Genomic DNA, 16,770 nt, shown 5'->3' on the forward strand with positions numbered 1-16,770 from the left:
AACCCTGTGAGAATTTGAACAGTACTTAGGCTGATATCCAGGGAAGCATTAATGCATTCTTTTTACTCTCAGCACTTCTTTATTTTCATATTTAGTAGAAGTCCTTGCAATGACAGTAGATTATTTCTGAAACCCATTCTATACAATACATGCAGACATGCTAAAAATGCCTTTCAAAAGGTCCTGTAAGGGTTTCATTCACAAATTCCCTATGACGTGGTTTTGGATGGAACTAAAGGGCAAAATGACTTACATTGAACAAGTTTCGTCTGAATAAGATTTGACTGAGGATATAGTAGTGTTGCTGTGAGGAAGACAGGGTCAGCGCACAAAACTTGGCTCTAACTTATCCATGGAGTGCTGTGATAGAGCTCTGAAAGCTTCTCAAGCCTTTGCATTAGATAAATGGTTAGTCTGTCTCTTGGGCAGCTTATGTGGTGGTTTATCGTGCCAGAGCTGGAGTAGAAAAGACCAAATGTCCAAACCAAACTTGCATGTAATAAATACAAACATCTGCTGTTCTTTTATGAGCTTTCTGCTCACTTGCCTCTCAGATTAAAAGTAGTAGTAGAAAGCACTTCCAGTAACAACAGTCAAGTATAAGATTTTTTTTTTTTTTTTGACTTGTGGACCAATGTCTCTGCCTTCCCACAGAAGAGGTTGAGGTTGCCTGTTTTCTTCATGCTTTATCAAGAGTGTATAAGAAAAACAGCTTTTGTGTGCTAGCAGTTTGGTTTGTTACTGTTTTACTGTTAGCAACACGCACTAAATAGCATTCCATACTGTAGTAAAATCTTTCAGTGGAAATGCCTCAAAAGAAGATTCATCGTGTTTGATTATAGACTGATGAAAATAAGTGCGACTCGCTTACTGTGTATGCTATTCCAAAGGTAAAACACGACAATGTTCTATTAAATATAGGCAATCTGGGACTGACTGATAAGGAGGAAAGAATGCACTACACGAGTGGAAATGGTGAAGTGTTAGATGTGTGAGAACTGCTGCAAGTGCACAAGTGAATTATGATATATTATTACCAGTTAAGCAGATGAAGTCTTTTGTGGTGTCCTACAACCAGCATTCATCCACTTGAAATGTATCCCTACAAAATTATGATAGTGAGAGCAGTCACGATCACTAGTTAGTAAATTGCAGAATGAAGCTTGAGAGTAGCAGCTAATATACTTCTTTGGGCCATATGGTCTTTTTCTTTAGTATTGGTAGAGTTAATGGGGAAAACAATAATGTACAATCCTCCCCAAATATTTTACTGCATTCACAGGATGAAACAATGAGTCTTGTTGCTCGTCCCACCTTTGGTAGACAACCTTTTGGAGCTCTGCTAATGCCCACCATCTATAGAACACTTAGGGCTTGCGTGGTGAAAGGTACTGAGACCTCACTGGCAGTCAAATATGACTGCAGCGACAAGAGCGATGTCATTTCAGTGGCTTTGGTAATATGCTGTTTTTAGTTAATACGGAGTTGCTTCAGGTGTAGATTTGATCTATTAACACAGCATGGAAAGTAGTCTAGTGAAAAAAAGAGCTAGGAAAGCACTGCTGTTATACAGAAAGCTTCTTTAGCCCTCTGAACCTTGTGTGCCACTGCACTGCAAACTTTGCATTAAGGAAGGAAAAGAGTAATTCATTTGCTGAGATCAGAAAAGAATCTGAATCTGCTATGTAATACAAAGAGGCAGGGATTTTGCTTGTTTGGGGGATTTCTGGTCATACGCTTGCATTTATCTGCCTAAATAAATCACTTATCACTACATCTTTTACATCTGATTTTAGGAGGAAAATACATGTGCAGTGCCATAACATAACAGACTGAATGTGCATTGCTTTCTTCTTTTTTTTTTCTTCTTTTTGTCTGTCTTTCCTTTGTTTTTAGTCCCATCTTTGAAACACGTGCTACTTCTCAATAAATTGCAGAGGAGCATGTGCAGTCTTCTCCCAGTGTTTTACAGCCATTTAAGTTACATAGCTATAGATTTGAATTTATGAATGCAATCTGTGGTACTTTTCTCTCTCAAAAATATTTGTTTCTTTTAAACAGGAAAATTCAAGAGAAGAAAGCAGAGGTCTGGTTCACCAGATCTCCAATGAAAGCAGACTGTCTATTGCTGACTCTCTCACAGAATTTTTTGATGCACAGGAAGTCCTGCTGTCCGCAAGCTCTTCAGAAAATGAGGTGTGAGCGCTAAGATTAGACATTATTCTGATGTAATTCATTATCTGCTACTTGAACTTTGGTCTTGCCAAGTGCTAATTGCAAATCAGATAACTGTCAGAAAATGAAATCCTTTGAAAATTAATATACCATGTGTATTTATTTGTTGCCATTTTTTCTTCACAATAAAATGTAGTAAGTATTATGGAGAAGTCTTAGATTCCCTTTGAGGAAAATGTCAAACAGGTAGCTTGTGAATAGTGTAGTATGCAGATATTTTGTATATTGTACTGACTGCCTTGTGTTATCATACAGGTACTTAAGAAATTGTATCAGAGAAATATATATTCATACCTGTCTTCATGGTAGCTGCAGGTTACCTTGGGGCTGATGCCCTGTATATTGAAACTTAATAGTCCATTTTATCACCTCTCTAGGACTCCATAAAAATCTCAGGTCTTGATAGGAAGAAAGACTTAGCTGTGGGAAAAGAGAAGACTGACTGTCTTTTCAGGGAAAGAATAGTTGAATTTGTCAGCGATGGTGATCTCTCCCAAACTCAGTTTTGTACTTTCAGGCCTGCTTAGTACTTTTCAGCAATCCACTTCAGCACAGTGTAAACCGTTCAAATCCGTTAATAATTGCAGCTGAAATAACAATTCTGATGTGCATATGGGATTATTTTAATGAGTGACATATCTTGCTTTCTTTCCTCACCCCATGCTCAGGTATCAGATGATGATTCATATGTAAGTGATATCAGTGACAACGTCTCAGAAGATAACCTAAGCAATGACATGGAGAATGAAAGGCAAACCTTAGGTAAGTTCAGTGTTTTGTTGTATTGTGTTCTGAGAGGGTTCTGTTTGTTTCTTTAGTGTTTTTTTCTTCTTGTCTTTCTAGAAGTTATGTGGTATCACAGGTTTTGAGATGTAAACAGCCAGTGTTTTTTTCTTTTACAGCCTCAGATTGCTTTTGAACAGCATTGTCTGGATAGTCTAATTAACAGGACCAGGGCGTAGTTGTTTAAGTAGCATGGTGGTTCTGTATCAATAAAGAAACACCTATTTTCATGCCTTCTCTGGTGCTGCTGCAACTTCTTCTAAGTTTATTTCATGGCTATGGGATTTTTTTCTGAACTAGCAAACACTAGCTGCTTTCTTTTCTTCAAAAAGTAATTTTCTTTTGTCGGTCTGTTTTCAGTCTGCCTTTTAACAACCACATTCAAAGTTTTGTTGTTTTTAACAGAATTCTTAGTGTTTAAAGGAACACAAGAATAACTACACACCAACAGGTCGGGTGTGTTGACCATAAGATTTTTCTTTGCATTTTTTAATCATGCTACTCTTGTTAACAGATGTACTTATTTAACAGTCTTGCTAATTGGAGATAAAAATCAAAGAAGAGGGAGAGGAATTGATCATAATGTATTAATTAGCTATGTTGCGCTGCCTTCTCATTTCTGCTGACTGGAACATTCTTTCCGCTCTATCAGTATATTTTATCTTCAATAATGCTGAACAGTGGTTTCTTACTAGCAGCTGTTTCCCGGTCATCTTCAAGGAACAATGGATCCCTATGAGCGTAGGTTAGTTTGAAATGCCTGGAGATCTGTTGTATTTTGTAACCGTTTAAAAATTAAGGGGGGTATGTGTGTGGGGCGGAGGGGGGTGGTTAGGTGGTTTGTTTTTTTTTTTTTTGTTTGTTTTTTTTTTTTTTGAAAGATAGGAAAGAATTCAGATTAACTCTGCTTGTGATCTGGACCTTAGAACGTTGCATTACTGTGGCTGTTCAGCTTCTGCTTCTTGTAAGAGAGATTATCATCAAAGCTCTTCTGTATCAGCAGCACATCCACATGCTTCTGGTAGCTGCTGTCTCTGTGCTTTGGACAACCTGCCACTCCTGTTAATAATCAAACTTGATATCTTTTTTTCTACATGGGCTTTAGCTGAACCAGCAGATATGAGATTATGATGAAATCCTCTGGCCACTGTAATAGAGAAGGTCAGACCAGATGATCATAATGGGCCCATCTGGTTTTAAAAGTCCTTCAGTGTTGTTGCTGCCCGTTTGTCACAACACTTGCAAACCAGAACTGGATGGGTCTTTCTTTTTTCCTGGGGGAATTGTGGGGGGTGAAAGGGGAGATTTATTGCATAGAAAACTTGACATCTAAATAACTTCTCTGATTAACCTAACCACTGAGCCAGCACCAGAAACCTTAAAGGAGATTAATGAGAGCTGTGGTCTGTATCCAAGACAGGAACATTCCCTTTAGGTGCATAGGTGAATACGCAGTGTTAGATTTCAAACTTCCTGCTGCATGCTTCAACCATGTACACTTTTTTTCAAGGCTTGTCATATTTCTGTTGCAGTTGTTTCTATGCTGTGTCTTGTAGAACCCCTCTTCTGTGACTGGCAAATGGAGCCTCACCAGTTTATCCCAGTTAATGGGATGGTCCAGAATACATAATTAAGTTGATCCGTATTCTGTGTGCAATTGGAAATTGTCAAAGGACATGGCCTAATCCTATTTCAGAGAGCTTTTTTGAACAAGAACAGATTATTAGCACTTATCTTCTTCCTCTTCAGATATCCCCTTACTCCTGAGGTGTCTAAGGAAATTTCCTTTTTTTATTTTTGGCCTCTTCTGATATTAAATAAATTTTTCTAACAGGGTGGTATAGAAGCTGACCTCTTAGAAAAGACAATCTTAACAGTATAGTTGTTTCAGATAGGTTTTCTGGTTCATAATGCCTGTGTGCTTTTTATGCAAAAAGGAAGAGTTCGTAATGAAAATAGATTTGCAATAACTCAGTCACAGCAGACATTAGGACTTTTGGTTTTGTGAGTGGCAGGAAAGATGGAAAGTTTTTCCTCAGAGTTTTGAGGATGCTGATTACACTTGAAAACCTCCCTCTGAGGTATTGGCTAGCATACATGGCAATGATGGGGAAGTAAGCCCTTGTTATCTCTTCTTTGTCACTGTTGCAAGCACTGCTGGTATCTTGCTTGCCTCAGTGTAACAATTGAGGAAATAATGGTCAAAATTGTGCATTTAGGGGCAGTGATTCTTTGGGCACATTTCTTTGGGCAGGAGAGGTGTGCTGCCCTATACTGTTTTCATCTCTCCAAGACAAAGCTGTCTGGGGAAAGCCATAAAATTTTTCCTTATGTTCAGGAAGTCTTGAACATAAACTGTCTTACTATGAGGGTGACTGAGCACTGGAACAGGTTGCCCAGAGAGGTGGTGGAGTTTCCCTCCTTGGAGATGTTCAGAAGCCATCTGGACACAATCCTGGGCAATGTGCTCTAGCTGACCCTGCTTGAGCAGGGGGGTTAGACTAGATGATCTCCAGAGGTTCCTTCCAACCTCAACCATTCTGTGTGTGATTCTTCGCATGCATGTATATGAGGGCAGGGATTGACTGACTGGGGCTATACCCAAAGTTCTCCAAATGGCAACTGATTCTAAGGCAGAAGCTTTCTAGGTGCTTCCACACACATAAAAGTAAAATACATTGATGTAGTGGGGAGCATATTCCTCTCTGAAATGATTTGTGTACAGCTAAGCAGTATAATCTTTTCAGGTCAACGCCTGTTGCAAAGGCTTATAGCTCTATTCTAATTGGGCCACAGAGCGTTTCATGGCACATTTGGAACTATTTACCCTGCTCAGATTGCTTTGACATACCAACAAAGAGCTTGGATATTCATGTGGCTGAGAGTCCTTCTTTTATATCTTCAGCAAGCACATAGCTCTAGAGTTGCTTCAGCTTTTCCACCTTTAAAACAGGTCACTTCTCCACCAATATATGGGTGTATCTAGAAGCTAACACCCCTAAAAATTTTTAAAATGTTCAGTACTATGAAGGCCACTGTAGAAAAGCCTGCATGTAAACCTGTGACACAGTAAATTTCCCTGGTAGGAATATTCAGATAAATAGGAGGAGATACATAGGAGATGTTTTGATGCTTGGATCTGGAAGTTACACCTTGCCTTCAGAGAAGTGTCAGTTTATTTAAAGCTCTGTCAAGGAGGGAGGTTTTATGTCACTTCAATGTATATATCTTATATATGCAAAAAAATTGTATGTATCTCTTTTACAAATAAGATAGTTATAACATTTACTCTTTCAAATTCTACGGAAAGCCTGAGACTTTTTTTATAACCTTTAAGAGAAGGAAGGCAATTTTTCTTTTAAGCATTTATGCTTCATTTGTACATGGAATTTACATCAGTTAAAATTTATTGAAATTAAAATCTTGCTCTTAATTTTACTATATTATAGCAGGGTGTCTTCAAACCACAAGGGAAATATTTGAATGAATTGTGGAGGTGGAAGGAAGTTTTGACAGAAGAAAGGACTGTTTTGTCCCCTTTGCAAACGTGCATTAAAACATCAGCTATAAGTAAACAGTGAATTGATTAATTTGTTTTGCCATTTCCTTTCAGACTGTATTTCTGAAAGTGGAATTGGATGCCATTCTAAACGGAGAACATGTTTACCAGCTCCATGTCCTAATACTAGTAACATCAGCCTATGGAATATCCTGAGAAATAACATAGGAAAGGATCTCTCCAAAGTGGCCATGCCTGTTGAACTAAATGAGCCACTTAACACCCTTCAGCGTCTCTGCGAAGAACTGGAATACAGTGAACTGCTAGATAAAGCAGCGAATACACCTGATGCATTTGAAAGGATGGTAAACATTTTATTCCAAATACTTAGCGACATTGTTTGTACTCTGTTCTGATTATATTCAATCTGCCAAAGAAATGAAGATATTCTGTTCAATTTTTCTCCCAGCTGAGAGGCAGGCTCTCCAAAGTGAACACTGGGATATAGTGCATGTGTCTGTGCATGGCTACGCACCCAGTCTTTGATTCTTCTGTGTAATTTGTTGCTTTAACAGGAAGCAGCTCTTCTCAAGTGCCTCACTGTCCTGCAAGGTTAAACAAAAGAGAAGTTTAGGTCTGTTTGCCAAGTTTTCCTCTGTAAGATTAAAAATTTACAGCAAAAAGGAGGATTTGAGCTAGTATATACTTCCCTCATGCATGTGAAAGCTACAGTGTATAGGTATATAAAGAACACTGGGTCTTCCAGCACTACACTGCTGTGATCTCTTTATGTTAACAAGATGAGCTCACTTGGTTTTATTAGCTGGTTTGTGTGGGTTTAGGGTTGCTCTGAAATGTTCAGGATTTCAAAACTTAGCAATACCTGTATATATTGAGTACAATAGTGGTGTCATCTGCTGCTAATGCAGAACACTGAATTTGGAATTCGGTAAATGGGCAAGGGAAAAATGCATTTCAGCTATGTTTTGCTTCTGATGTATAAGCCTGTAATTAAAGGATTAAGAGCTCTCCAGATTCTCATAAATGAAAGTTATGGATTGTCCCTTAAACTAAATCAAACCTTTTCAGCTCAACATATCTTATGTTAAAATGAGGCTATTCATGAGTGTAAACAACTGTATTATAAATCCCATTTGAGAAGACTCTTCTTCCTTTCTGACACTCTGCAAGGATTATAATTCAGTGTCAGTCAGATTAAATTGTGTCTTTATTTTCACTGTATGCAAATACAGGTCCTCTTTAGAGGACAGAGGGCACGCCTCTTAAATTGGATTTTTAGATGCATATTTTTTTTGTTCTCTTGAGAACATACGTTAAAAGAAAAAGGAAGCGAGCAGTAGTTCTTTTTACGGAAATAAAAACAAGCCTTTTTGCTCTTTCTTACTCCCAAGTGTTGGGAAATTGAGACTCAGGATGGAGTACTCTTTGCCTTGGAGGAATTCCCAAGGCAAAGATAGTTAGCTGTTGCATAGTAGTTGCAATAGTTTGCTTTAGAATGACTCTTTTATGGAGTGAGTTTCTGAGACCGAAAGGAGAGCATCTATACTTTCACAAGATGAGGAGAAGTGAATGAAAAGGGAGAAAAATGGTACAGAGGAGACGTCAATCAAGGTCTGCTGAACAACCTCAAATTCTAATTCCTCACACTTAGGAGTTATGCTGAGCTCACTGTAGTAATTTGGAAGGAACACCTTTGTCTCAACCATAGTAAAGAAAAGTTTCATTACTAGGTAATAGTCAGCATAAAATAGACAAATGGCAGTTCAAACTAATGCATAAGCCATAGCAAACTTCTGTCATAGCAAACTGAAAAATCATCCAGTGCTTCTTGTGCCTTGTATAGAAAAAGGATAGCTGGTAGATCCATAGAATCAGTAGCCATAACTGCCAAAGCCAGTTGTAATACAACATCTTAGTGCTTTCTAAGCTTACAGCTTTTTACTGTGTATATTTCCGTTCTTCAGAATGCTGTATGGTTCTAAACAGTGTTCAGAAATATCATTTTTAGTTGATGACATTTTTGTAGTGTTTGATGCTAACAATTACATCTTTGGACCCTTGAAAGGGCTGTCTGAAGTATAAATAATTCTGTAATATTTGAGTTAGTGCTTAACTTGTAGTAGGCATACGTGTTTATTTTTCCATCACTTGCAGACTACGTAGAATCCGATGTCAAGTTAAGACATTTTTTTCCTCTCTGTAAAATCAGAATGTATAGTAAAAATGATGTGTGGCTCTGGTTAATTAATCAAAATTCTGTGTATGTTATTCCTAGGTGTACATAGCTGCGTTTGCAGTATCTGCCTATGCCTCCAGTTACTACCGAGCTGGAAGTAAGCCATTTAATCCTGTGCTTGGGGAAACCTATGAATGTATTCGTGAAGATAAGGGTTTCCAATTTTTTGCAGAACAGGTACTGTATACTGCAACCCTTAAATCTACTGTGTGATAGACTGCTTAATTCTGAATGCATGGCTGGAATCCCCTGGAGTTAATAGCAAAATACAAAATTGCTTTAGAAAACCTGAGCCCAGCAAAACTCAAGGGATATTGCAGAATTGTAAATGAACGAAATTGCTTCATTCTTTGAGGAAATCCGTCTAACTCTGGGATGTCTAACTCTGACAGTGAAGAAGCAAAGGCTGTCTACTCCAGTAACTGGGTATCTTGGCTAAGCAGATTGCAGTTCCCCACACTGAAATCTGATCCAGACTATAAATAGCTTTCATGTTCTTGTCACGTGTTTTTATATGTTTAGGTTCATTAAAAACATTGCATTATTTTCAGCTGTTTAATGTCTTCTTAAGCAAGAGTGAAATAAGAGTCAAACAACCAGTAATATTTTCTCTGGCAACCTGAATCTTTCTCCTCCCTACCCAATTATTTTGTGGGGTGTGCCTTTCAAATCTGGTACAGGTTAGTAGTTGAAGGATGTATGCAGCACATCAAGATCTGAGTGTTGCTCTAAATAGTCCCCCACAAGGAGAATAATTATGAAGTATGGGTGCAAAATACCTAAACTTACACTAGCCAAGTTACCAAAATAGCTAAGCTTGAGACATATGTTAAAAAGAGATAAAACTTAAATAATCTGATGCCTATCAGAATAAGAATGATTAAAAGCTATCTCATTCCATATATACATAACAAAAAATTACAAAAAGTGGGGTGGATTGGCACTCCATAGGGTTGCATAACCTTGAAATTTGATCAGAGAAGGCCTTATAAGAGGCTTCCATTAGGAAATTAAGTTTTTTGACAGACTCTGAAGAAAGAACATGATGTACAAGATGTTACACAACTGACAAGAGTGCTGTGTGATCTTTCCCTAGTCTCAGGAAATGAGTCACTAGCATAAGTAAAATAAGAAAAAAGGAGGAAAAAAAAAAAAAGCAAAATAGGAAGGGCAAGTACCGAATTTTAAAGTTCCAGTAACATGTCTGATTCTTCACTATGTTATCCTAATTCTAAGATGATGTATAGAGCACCATAGTTATCCGCATAACAACAAATTGGAGTAACAAAGGGACAAATAAAGCATGGTAGTGAATTTAATGTTAATTTGAATGAAAGGAAAAGATTTTGCCCTGAATATTGGATAAGTCAGTACAAAGACTACTCTTAGAGGAATTTTAAAACACTGGGGGCGTGGGCTGTTAATAACTATTGTTCTAGTATGTGCAATAAAGGGCATTTAAGTTAAAAAGTGGTAAAGTTAGTGTATTAATATGGATGGAGGAATACTAGGAAGGGAGGTCTGTATACAAGGAAGGAAATTTCATGCAGCTTGCAAGCATTAAACCTTTTTCTTTGCATCAGAAACTGTTACTAATTACTTGTTTGAGCAAACATTTTGATGCTTGCTGTAGATAACTTAGTGTAGATGCTCAGTGTGTAATTCACATAGTATGCAAAACGTATAAAATAGTGGGGATTCTGTTCTCTCCCTAGAGTGAGTTTAGAATAACCCTACTTTATCTTCATGAGCTTATTTTGGAATTATAACAGTTTAAGTGAGAGCTAGGTTTAACCTGTGAATTATAGTGACATCTGGGGTTAATCTGGGTGAAGTAAATGAGAGATATACAGTGTTGCCTTGGGTAAATTAGGACATAACTAAGAGTAATTAGTACTGTGGTTTTTTGTTCAGTTTTGTTTTTAATTGATTAGAAGTTGTTAAGACCTGGATGGCTGTGGAAAAAAAGTTTGATAACAAATCTGAAAAATGAGTAGCAAAGAAAGTGAAACTACATTTGAGCCATGTATGCAGTTAAGAAATGAAATTCAGAGTAGGAAGTAGCAACTCTGCTTGAAAATTAAGGTGGCTTTGTCAAAAGAACAGTAGGCATTATACATCAGAGTTGGTCCAGGTCAGTTCTTAGTCATGTTCACCCAGAAGAGAGAATGGGCAGCCAAGAAAGCTTGCTGCTTCTGGTTAATGTGGTCACTTTATCTGCTGTTTTCTTTTAATAGTCTGCATTGTATTTTTGTTTGTTTATTTACAGTTCTTGCTTTGCTATTTTGGTGGTTGCCCTTATTCATGTATGTGCTGTTACCCACAGCTGATCAAAATGCTTGGAGTTCTGGACTAGAGAAATGTCCGGTGTTGCCATCACAGCAGTAGTTGATGCTGGATGGAATTTCGTGGTCTGATTTCTCCACCCCTGGCCCTTCTCAGAGATGCTGAGCGCTGTCCTCTCCCTCCCATAGCAGGAGGGATTTGTGGTTATTTACTGTACAGAAGAGCTTGGCCCTTTGCTTCTTTACTTCTGTGTGTTTACACTGCAGCTTCTATTAGTATTTGAATGGGGCCCTAAGGCTAAATATAATTATTGCATTTGAGCCAATGTACAAAATAAATAGTTAAATTATCACTCAAACAAAAGAGGCCTTTTTAAAATAAAAGTGCTTCCTATTTCTTTCAAGGCTTCTTAGGCCTCTGTACCTTATTAATCTTACTGGCTCCCCCTTCAGGAGACAACTGCGAAAGGAAAGTAGATGTTCAAATTGTAAATGCCATGTATGAAAAATAAAGGAAAAAAAGACTGTTCAAGTGTTAATATGTCTGACTGTCTCTTCTCCTTTCATATTTTGCTATTAGGTCAGTCACCACCCACCTATTTCTGCATGCCATGCTGAATCTGTGAATTTTGCTATTTGGCAAGGTAACTTTTTAGTCCATCTTTTACAGCCTTAATAATAGTTTCATTACATATCTATATGAAATACCTAGAAGCTGGGAAGAGGTGAACTTTCCCAGCTGTTTAAATCATATCAGAATCTCTCTAAGAAATCCTAGCCTTTACTTACTGGCATGCTTTTTGCCTGGATTTTCTGCCTTTACAAAAATTAATAAGTCTTTCATAACATTACATAATCATTGTTTTCATGTACGAATACCTGCATTTTTTGAAATCTTCTGAAATATTTTCTCTGCTGTTTATTTTTTCTTTTGTTTACTAGAGAAGAGTTGCACCTCATTTAAAAAAAAATATTTTTAAAAAATATTTTAAATATTAAAAAACAAAAAAAAAAACAAAAAAAGCAAGCCTAACAACCTAGAATAGAGTTTGGAAAACTACAAGTTAAATCCTGAGCCCTGACAGGTATTGCAATCCTGTTTTGAAAATAATTTCCCCAAATGTGCATAGCAGGGACAAATATATTTACTGTGACTTTCTTCATTAACCTTATTACTGTATGGTAAAATTTTGTGCTGAGGGACTACTAACATTTGGTCTAAAAAAAAAAAAAATGCATTGGAGCTTTGTTTGCTGTGTAACTCTGGTGAAGATGTCAGCCAGTTACAATATCTATGCAGTTAGGTATTTTTACAGTGTTCACAGAACATAACCATGCCTTTTAACGGACTTAACAAAACTCTGGCTGAAGGATTTAAATTCACAGTGTCACTGTATTACAACCTTTAACTCTGTTATGATTGACTGCTCACTTGATTATAGTTGCTGTGGATGGAGCCATGCTGAACAGAAATGAGACCTCTCTTGTTAGTCTGGATTTCTTTATTCAGCGTAATTCTCTGCCCTTTAAAATACAGGACAGGAAACTTTTACTCTTGGTCAAAAAGTAGAGATAAGCCAAAAATTTACTCAATAACTGAATACTGTACATACAAGACTAGGTAGCAGCCTGTCTTAATAGAAACTAGAGAGACTGATTTATTTATTAACAGATCTTGAAAACTGTAATCTGTCAACTGTTGTAACATGCATTTAGAAAACAAGGTTCTTCTCTAAAGATGAGAGCTGAGAATCTGAGCAAGGAGAATGAGAATCTGAGGTCTGCTCTTGATGCCCCAGGAGACTGAGTCAGGGTGCAGCAGTTCGTTTAAAAAAATGCAGCTAGCTGAGCTTGTGAGAGACATAGACAGTGATTTTTTTATTTATTTTTTTTCCAAATGTAAGGGCAATTTGTAAATGCTGTGGCTCTTGCTATAGGGTTATCTTAATTTAGATTCGAAAGATTAACATTAAGTTAATCCTAAAGGTAGCTTGTCAGTGAGGCAAATTCTTTCTGGGTGCTAGTATCTTTTTGCTTATAATATCATTGGATGAAAAGAAATCAGACCTCAGCTACATTGCCAGAGGTGCAAAATTTCTACATGCCTCACTGCATCTGGAAATGCTGCAGGGTAGAGTTCAGAGATCAGATATGTGTTTGCTCTGTAATTTTAAGAAGCTGTTACTGTACTTAAAGGCGCGTGGGATTCAGATGTTCTGTTGTATCTGAAGAAATTAAATGCAATTTATACTTATGTTTGTCCTCTTTAAAATATTTCTGTGGGTTTTCTTTTTCTCCTTTTCCTGATAATGCTGTCATCCCATCGCACGCTGGCCATAGTTCCTCTGTCTTGGCATTCGGAAATCTCTTGGTCATCTCCAGTGAGCCAGAAGACTGGCTTCTGACAGGGGCAGTTATTTTGGAAACTGGTTTTTGTGCCTTGTGAAACTGACACTATTTTTTGTAGTGCTCATTTGCAGAGGAGGAGTGTGGATACATGAATAGTAGAAATTCAAAATAGAAAGTTCCAGCTATTTACAGTATCTGCACCTGAATTGGTCTGGGGCATAGTTTTGGAATAACTTGGAATCACTTTTTTTAACCTGTCCTAAAATTTTTGGATGATCAAGTTACGCACTGGTTCCTAAGATGCTTCCAGTGGTACTGATCACTGTGTGGCAGGCTTGCCATTTCTGAGAACATAGAACATAACAGTCTGCTACAGCTCAACAGTTTGACCCTCTGCAGTGTGTGTGTGTTCTTGACCTCTCTTATTACTTGGTGGTAGATAATTGGAGAACGTTGACCTGCTGTTTATTCTATGTTGAAATAGTTAATGTAGTTTAGTATTTATTGATTTTAATCTTGTATTTGCCCTTTCTTTTCTGTCCACTACAGAAGAGAAAGCAAGTACAGAATTTGGCAGAATGCCTTCATAGGCAAGGTAGTTTTGGATCTCTTATCATACAGTATAGGAATCACAACCAAATTTCTTTCACCAAAGATGCTAACAGACCATACACCTGCCAAACTAAATGCAAGGCCTTTTTCTGAAGCGATAAGAAAAGAATCATTTTTCTATTAGGAATTCTCCCCTATGTCCCATTCCCTTGCCTTTGCAACAGTAGGCAGCTTAGTGGCTCAGCCTTGTCACTGTCACTTACATACTGCGGAGATGCGTACTCTCCTGACTACAATTTGAGCATCCATGTTGCCGCCAGAGTAACAGCTTCCTCCCCACAGTTGCGTGGGACATGGTGTTTTGGGTTTCCTTGTGTCTTTTTGAAACTAGAGATGAATTCTTCCTTCATTCTCAGATTAGATGGGGAATGGAGTTGGAGTTCCTAATGTCTAATACAGCAAGGATGCCATCACCCAGGCTCTGAAGTTGCTATGAAAGTTACTGCCTGATTTAACTAGACCCCTTGTGTCATGTTTCCCTGCCCATGTTTATTTTGCTTCCAGGTGGTTTTGATAACGTAATAAACCCCTCCATAAATTTGCCTAAACTTGCACAGAGTTTTCTTCATTTTCTCTTTTGGAGAAAATGATGTGAGACTTGGACACAAGTCCAAGATTTTGTGCCCTTTGAATCATTCTCTTGGTTCTTTATTGCAGATGTTTTTAGGTGGTATATTTTTGGATCTGAAATTCTGCCTTTGTTTTTGGAAATGCCTGCCTTCATTCACCAGCACTGTTGAATTGCAGATGAATGTATAATGCCTATAAATAGCTTATTGAAATTCCCCTCTTTTGAACAAGTTTTTAACAGAAGTGTCTTTTCTTAAACTTTTGGTGCCTTTTGTTTGTTTGTTTTTAAATAAACTGGTGTAATGAAAAAACATGCAACCATTCAAAGGTCCACAGCATTACTTTGAACACTTCATTATGTTGTATTTTGTTATTTTGCATTTTCTTGAGAATGAAGTGGAGCACAGAAATAGATTGATTCACCTGTGCTTATGACTAAACATGGCCTTTTCCTCCCTGCCCCCCCTCTTGTTTCAGATGTAAGGTGGAAAAACAAATTCTGGGGAAAGTCCATGGAAATTGTTCCAGTTGGTACAACACATGTAACTCTGCCAGCGTAAGTGGTGCAATAGCACATTCCTGTATACATATGCACACACACGCTACTTCTACCCAAATGAGAACAAGCTGTACAGTGCCATATTAGACCTTTGGAAGAATAAATGATTATGAAATTCCTCCCCCCCCCCTTTATTTTAATAGTAGCATTAACTCTTCCAAAGGTTAAAAACAAAAGATAAAATAAAAACTATTACTCCTGGATCTCTTGACAAGTTGGTGCTTTGGTTTGGTACAGTTGAATTTCAAGCTACATGCATTTTAACCTTACATGGAAATATTGCATGGTAGAGGAAGACAGGAATTCTTTCTCTGTTTTTTTTTTTTTTTTTTTTTTAACTGTCTAGAACAGCCACAGAACTCTGTGGAAGAGAAACAGTCTTTGTGCCTGTATTTGTTCAGTGCCTAACACTATGGGGTCCTGGTCTGTGGCTGAGGCTGATAGCTATTATCACTGGATAAATAACTATAAGTGATCGATTGATCGATCTATCTATCTCTCTACATAAAAACTACTGTAAGTGATCAATAGCACCGGTAGCATATCTGGTGTTTTTTATCAAAGGAAGTAAGCAGCCAGTGTAGTAAAGTGTTGAATATAGTCTTACTTTAAAAATAAATATCTGCGGTGTTCCTGTGCTGACTTGTCAGTGTTCATTATAGATCAAACAATTAAAATCCCTTAAAATTTGCCCTATGTCCATCATATTTGCAGAACCAGAGTTCTAAAGTTTGAGTAGTGTTCCAGTTAAGCCTGTTTTCCAAAGAGTCTACAAATTTGATGGTTTTGCCATCTACACAAAAAAATACAAGAACCCAAGTGATCAGACAAACTAAACATGTTTTTTTTTCCTTTAAGTGGATAAAATTGAATATGGGTGGTGTATAAAAGATGTGTTCTCTTGATCATAGTGGTGAGCATAAACTGGGTAGTGAGAGATCTCTAGGATGTCAATGAAAGTTCAGAGGCAAAATAACTAATGGATTAGGGCCCATGGTGGGCCGATGAACTGCAGTATTTTCTGTGATGCATGTTGTCTGCACGTGTTGGTTTGTATCCCTGTGGGAAAAGCATCTGCTCTAGAATTGGCTACAAAAAAGGCTTTGTCTACTGAGGCTAGGCAGAAATGAGGCATCAGTATTAAGGTTATTTTTGGAGCATATACAGTATTTTTAATGTGCATAATAGAGCATGTGAACTGTAGGTAGGAGCAGGAAAACAAGTTGCTGTGGGAAAATTGGCAGCATATCTGCTAGTCCATAGGAACTGTCCTTGCATATGGTCTTACAATGCATTAAGTGCAAATGAGTAATTAGGGGGAGGTGGGGAAAGTTTCTAATATCACCATGGGATGTGTGCTGATAAATGCACTTCTGTGAGCTAAGGGCAGTTGCTGTGAGGAAGCTGGTGCTCTGCAAGCTTACCTTTTACCTTACCTGTCATGAAGACAGACTTTGAGCTTTTATAAAGCTGTTTTGTAAGAACATCTACTTTTTTAATGAAAGGTGAAATGTTATATTATCTATTGGTATTTCCATTGTTCATCTCTCCCCATTTGCGCTTTCCCAGCACGCAGCTGCTTCTTGAACAAGCTGGTGAGAGCTTTTGCTCTTGACTGGAG

General features: G+C 37.7%; 1 protein-coding gene across 19 annotated transcripts in view; it reads left to right on the top strand.

Moving 5' to 3' along the window:
* OSBPL3 (oxysterol binding protein like 3) overlaps positions 1-16,770 on the top strand; it is a 97,754-nt gene that overhangs the window by 72,564 nt on the left and 8,420 nt on the right. For all 19 annotated transcript variants that reach the window (XR_010387632.1, XM_064506286.1, XM_026103758.2 and 16 more), the window contains 6 exons: positions 2,062-2,196; positions 2,904-2,997; positions 6,632-6,882; positions 8,814-8,951; positions 11,640-11,703; positions 15,068-15,146. Coding sequence is in view for 18 of the 19 variants with exons in the window: in XM_064506286.1 (XP_064362356.1) it covers positions 2,062-2,196; positions 2,904-2,997; positions 6,632-6,882; positions 8,814-8,951; positions 11,640-11,703; positions 15,068-15,146 (761 nt within the window). In the remaining variant the exon portion in view is untranslated. The remainder of the gene's footprint in view (positions 1-2,061; positions 2,197-2,903; positions 2,998-6,631; positions 6,883-8,813; positions 8,952-11,639; positions 11,704-15,067; positions 15,147-16,770) is intronic.

The sequence above is a fragment of the Dromaius novaehollandiae genome, chromosome 2, assembly GCF_036370855.1.
Source record: "Dromaius novaehollandiae isolate bDroNov1 chromosome 2, bDroNov1.hap1, whole genome shotgun sequence".
Classification (NCBI taxonomy): domain Eukaryota; kingdom Metazoa; phylum Chordata; class Aves; order Casuariiformes; family Dromaiidae; genus Dromaius; species Dromaius novaehollandiae.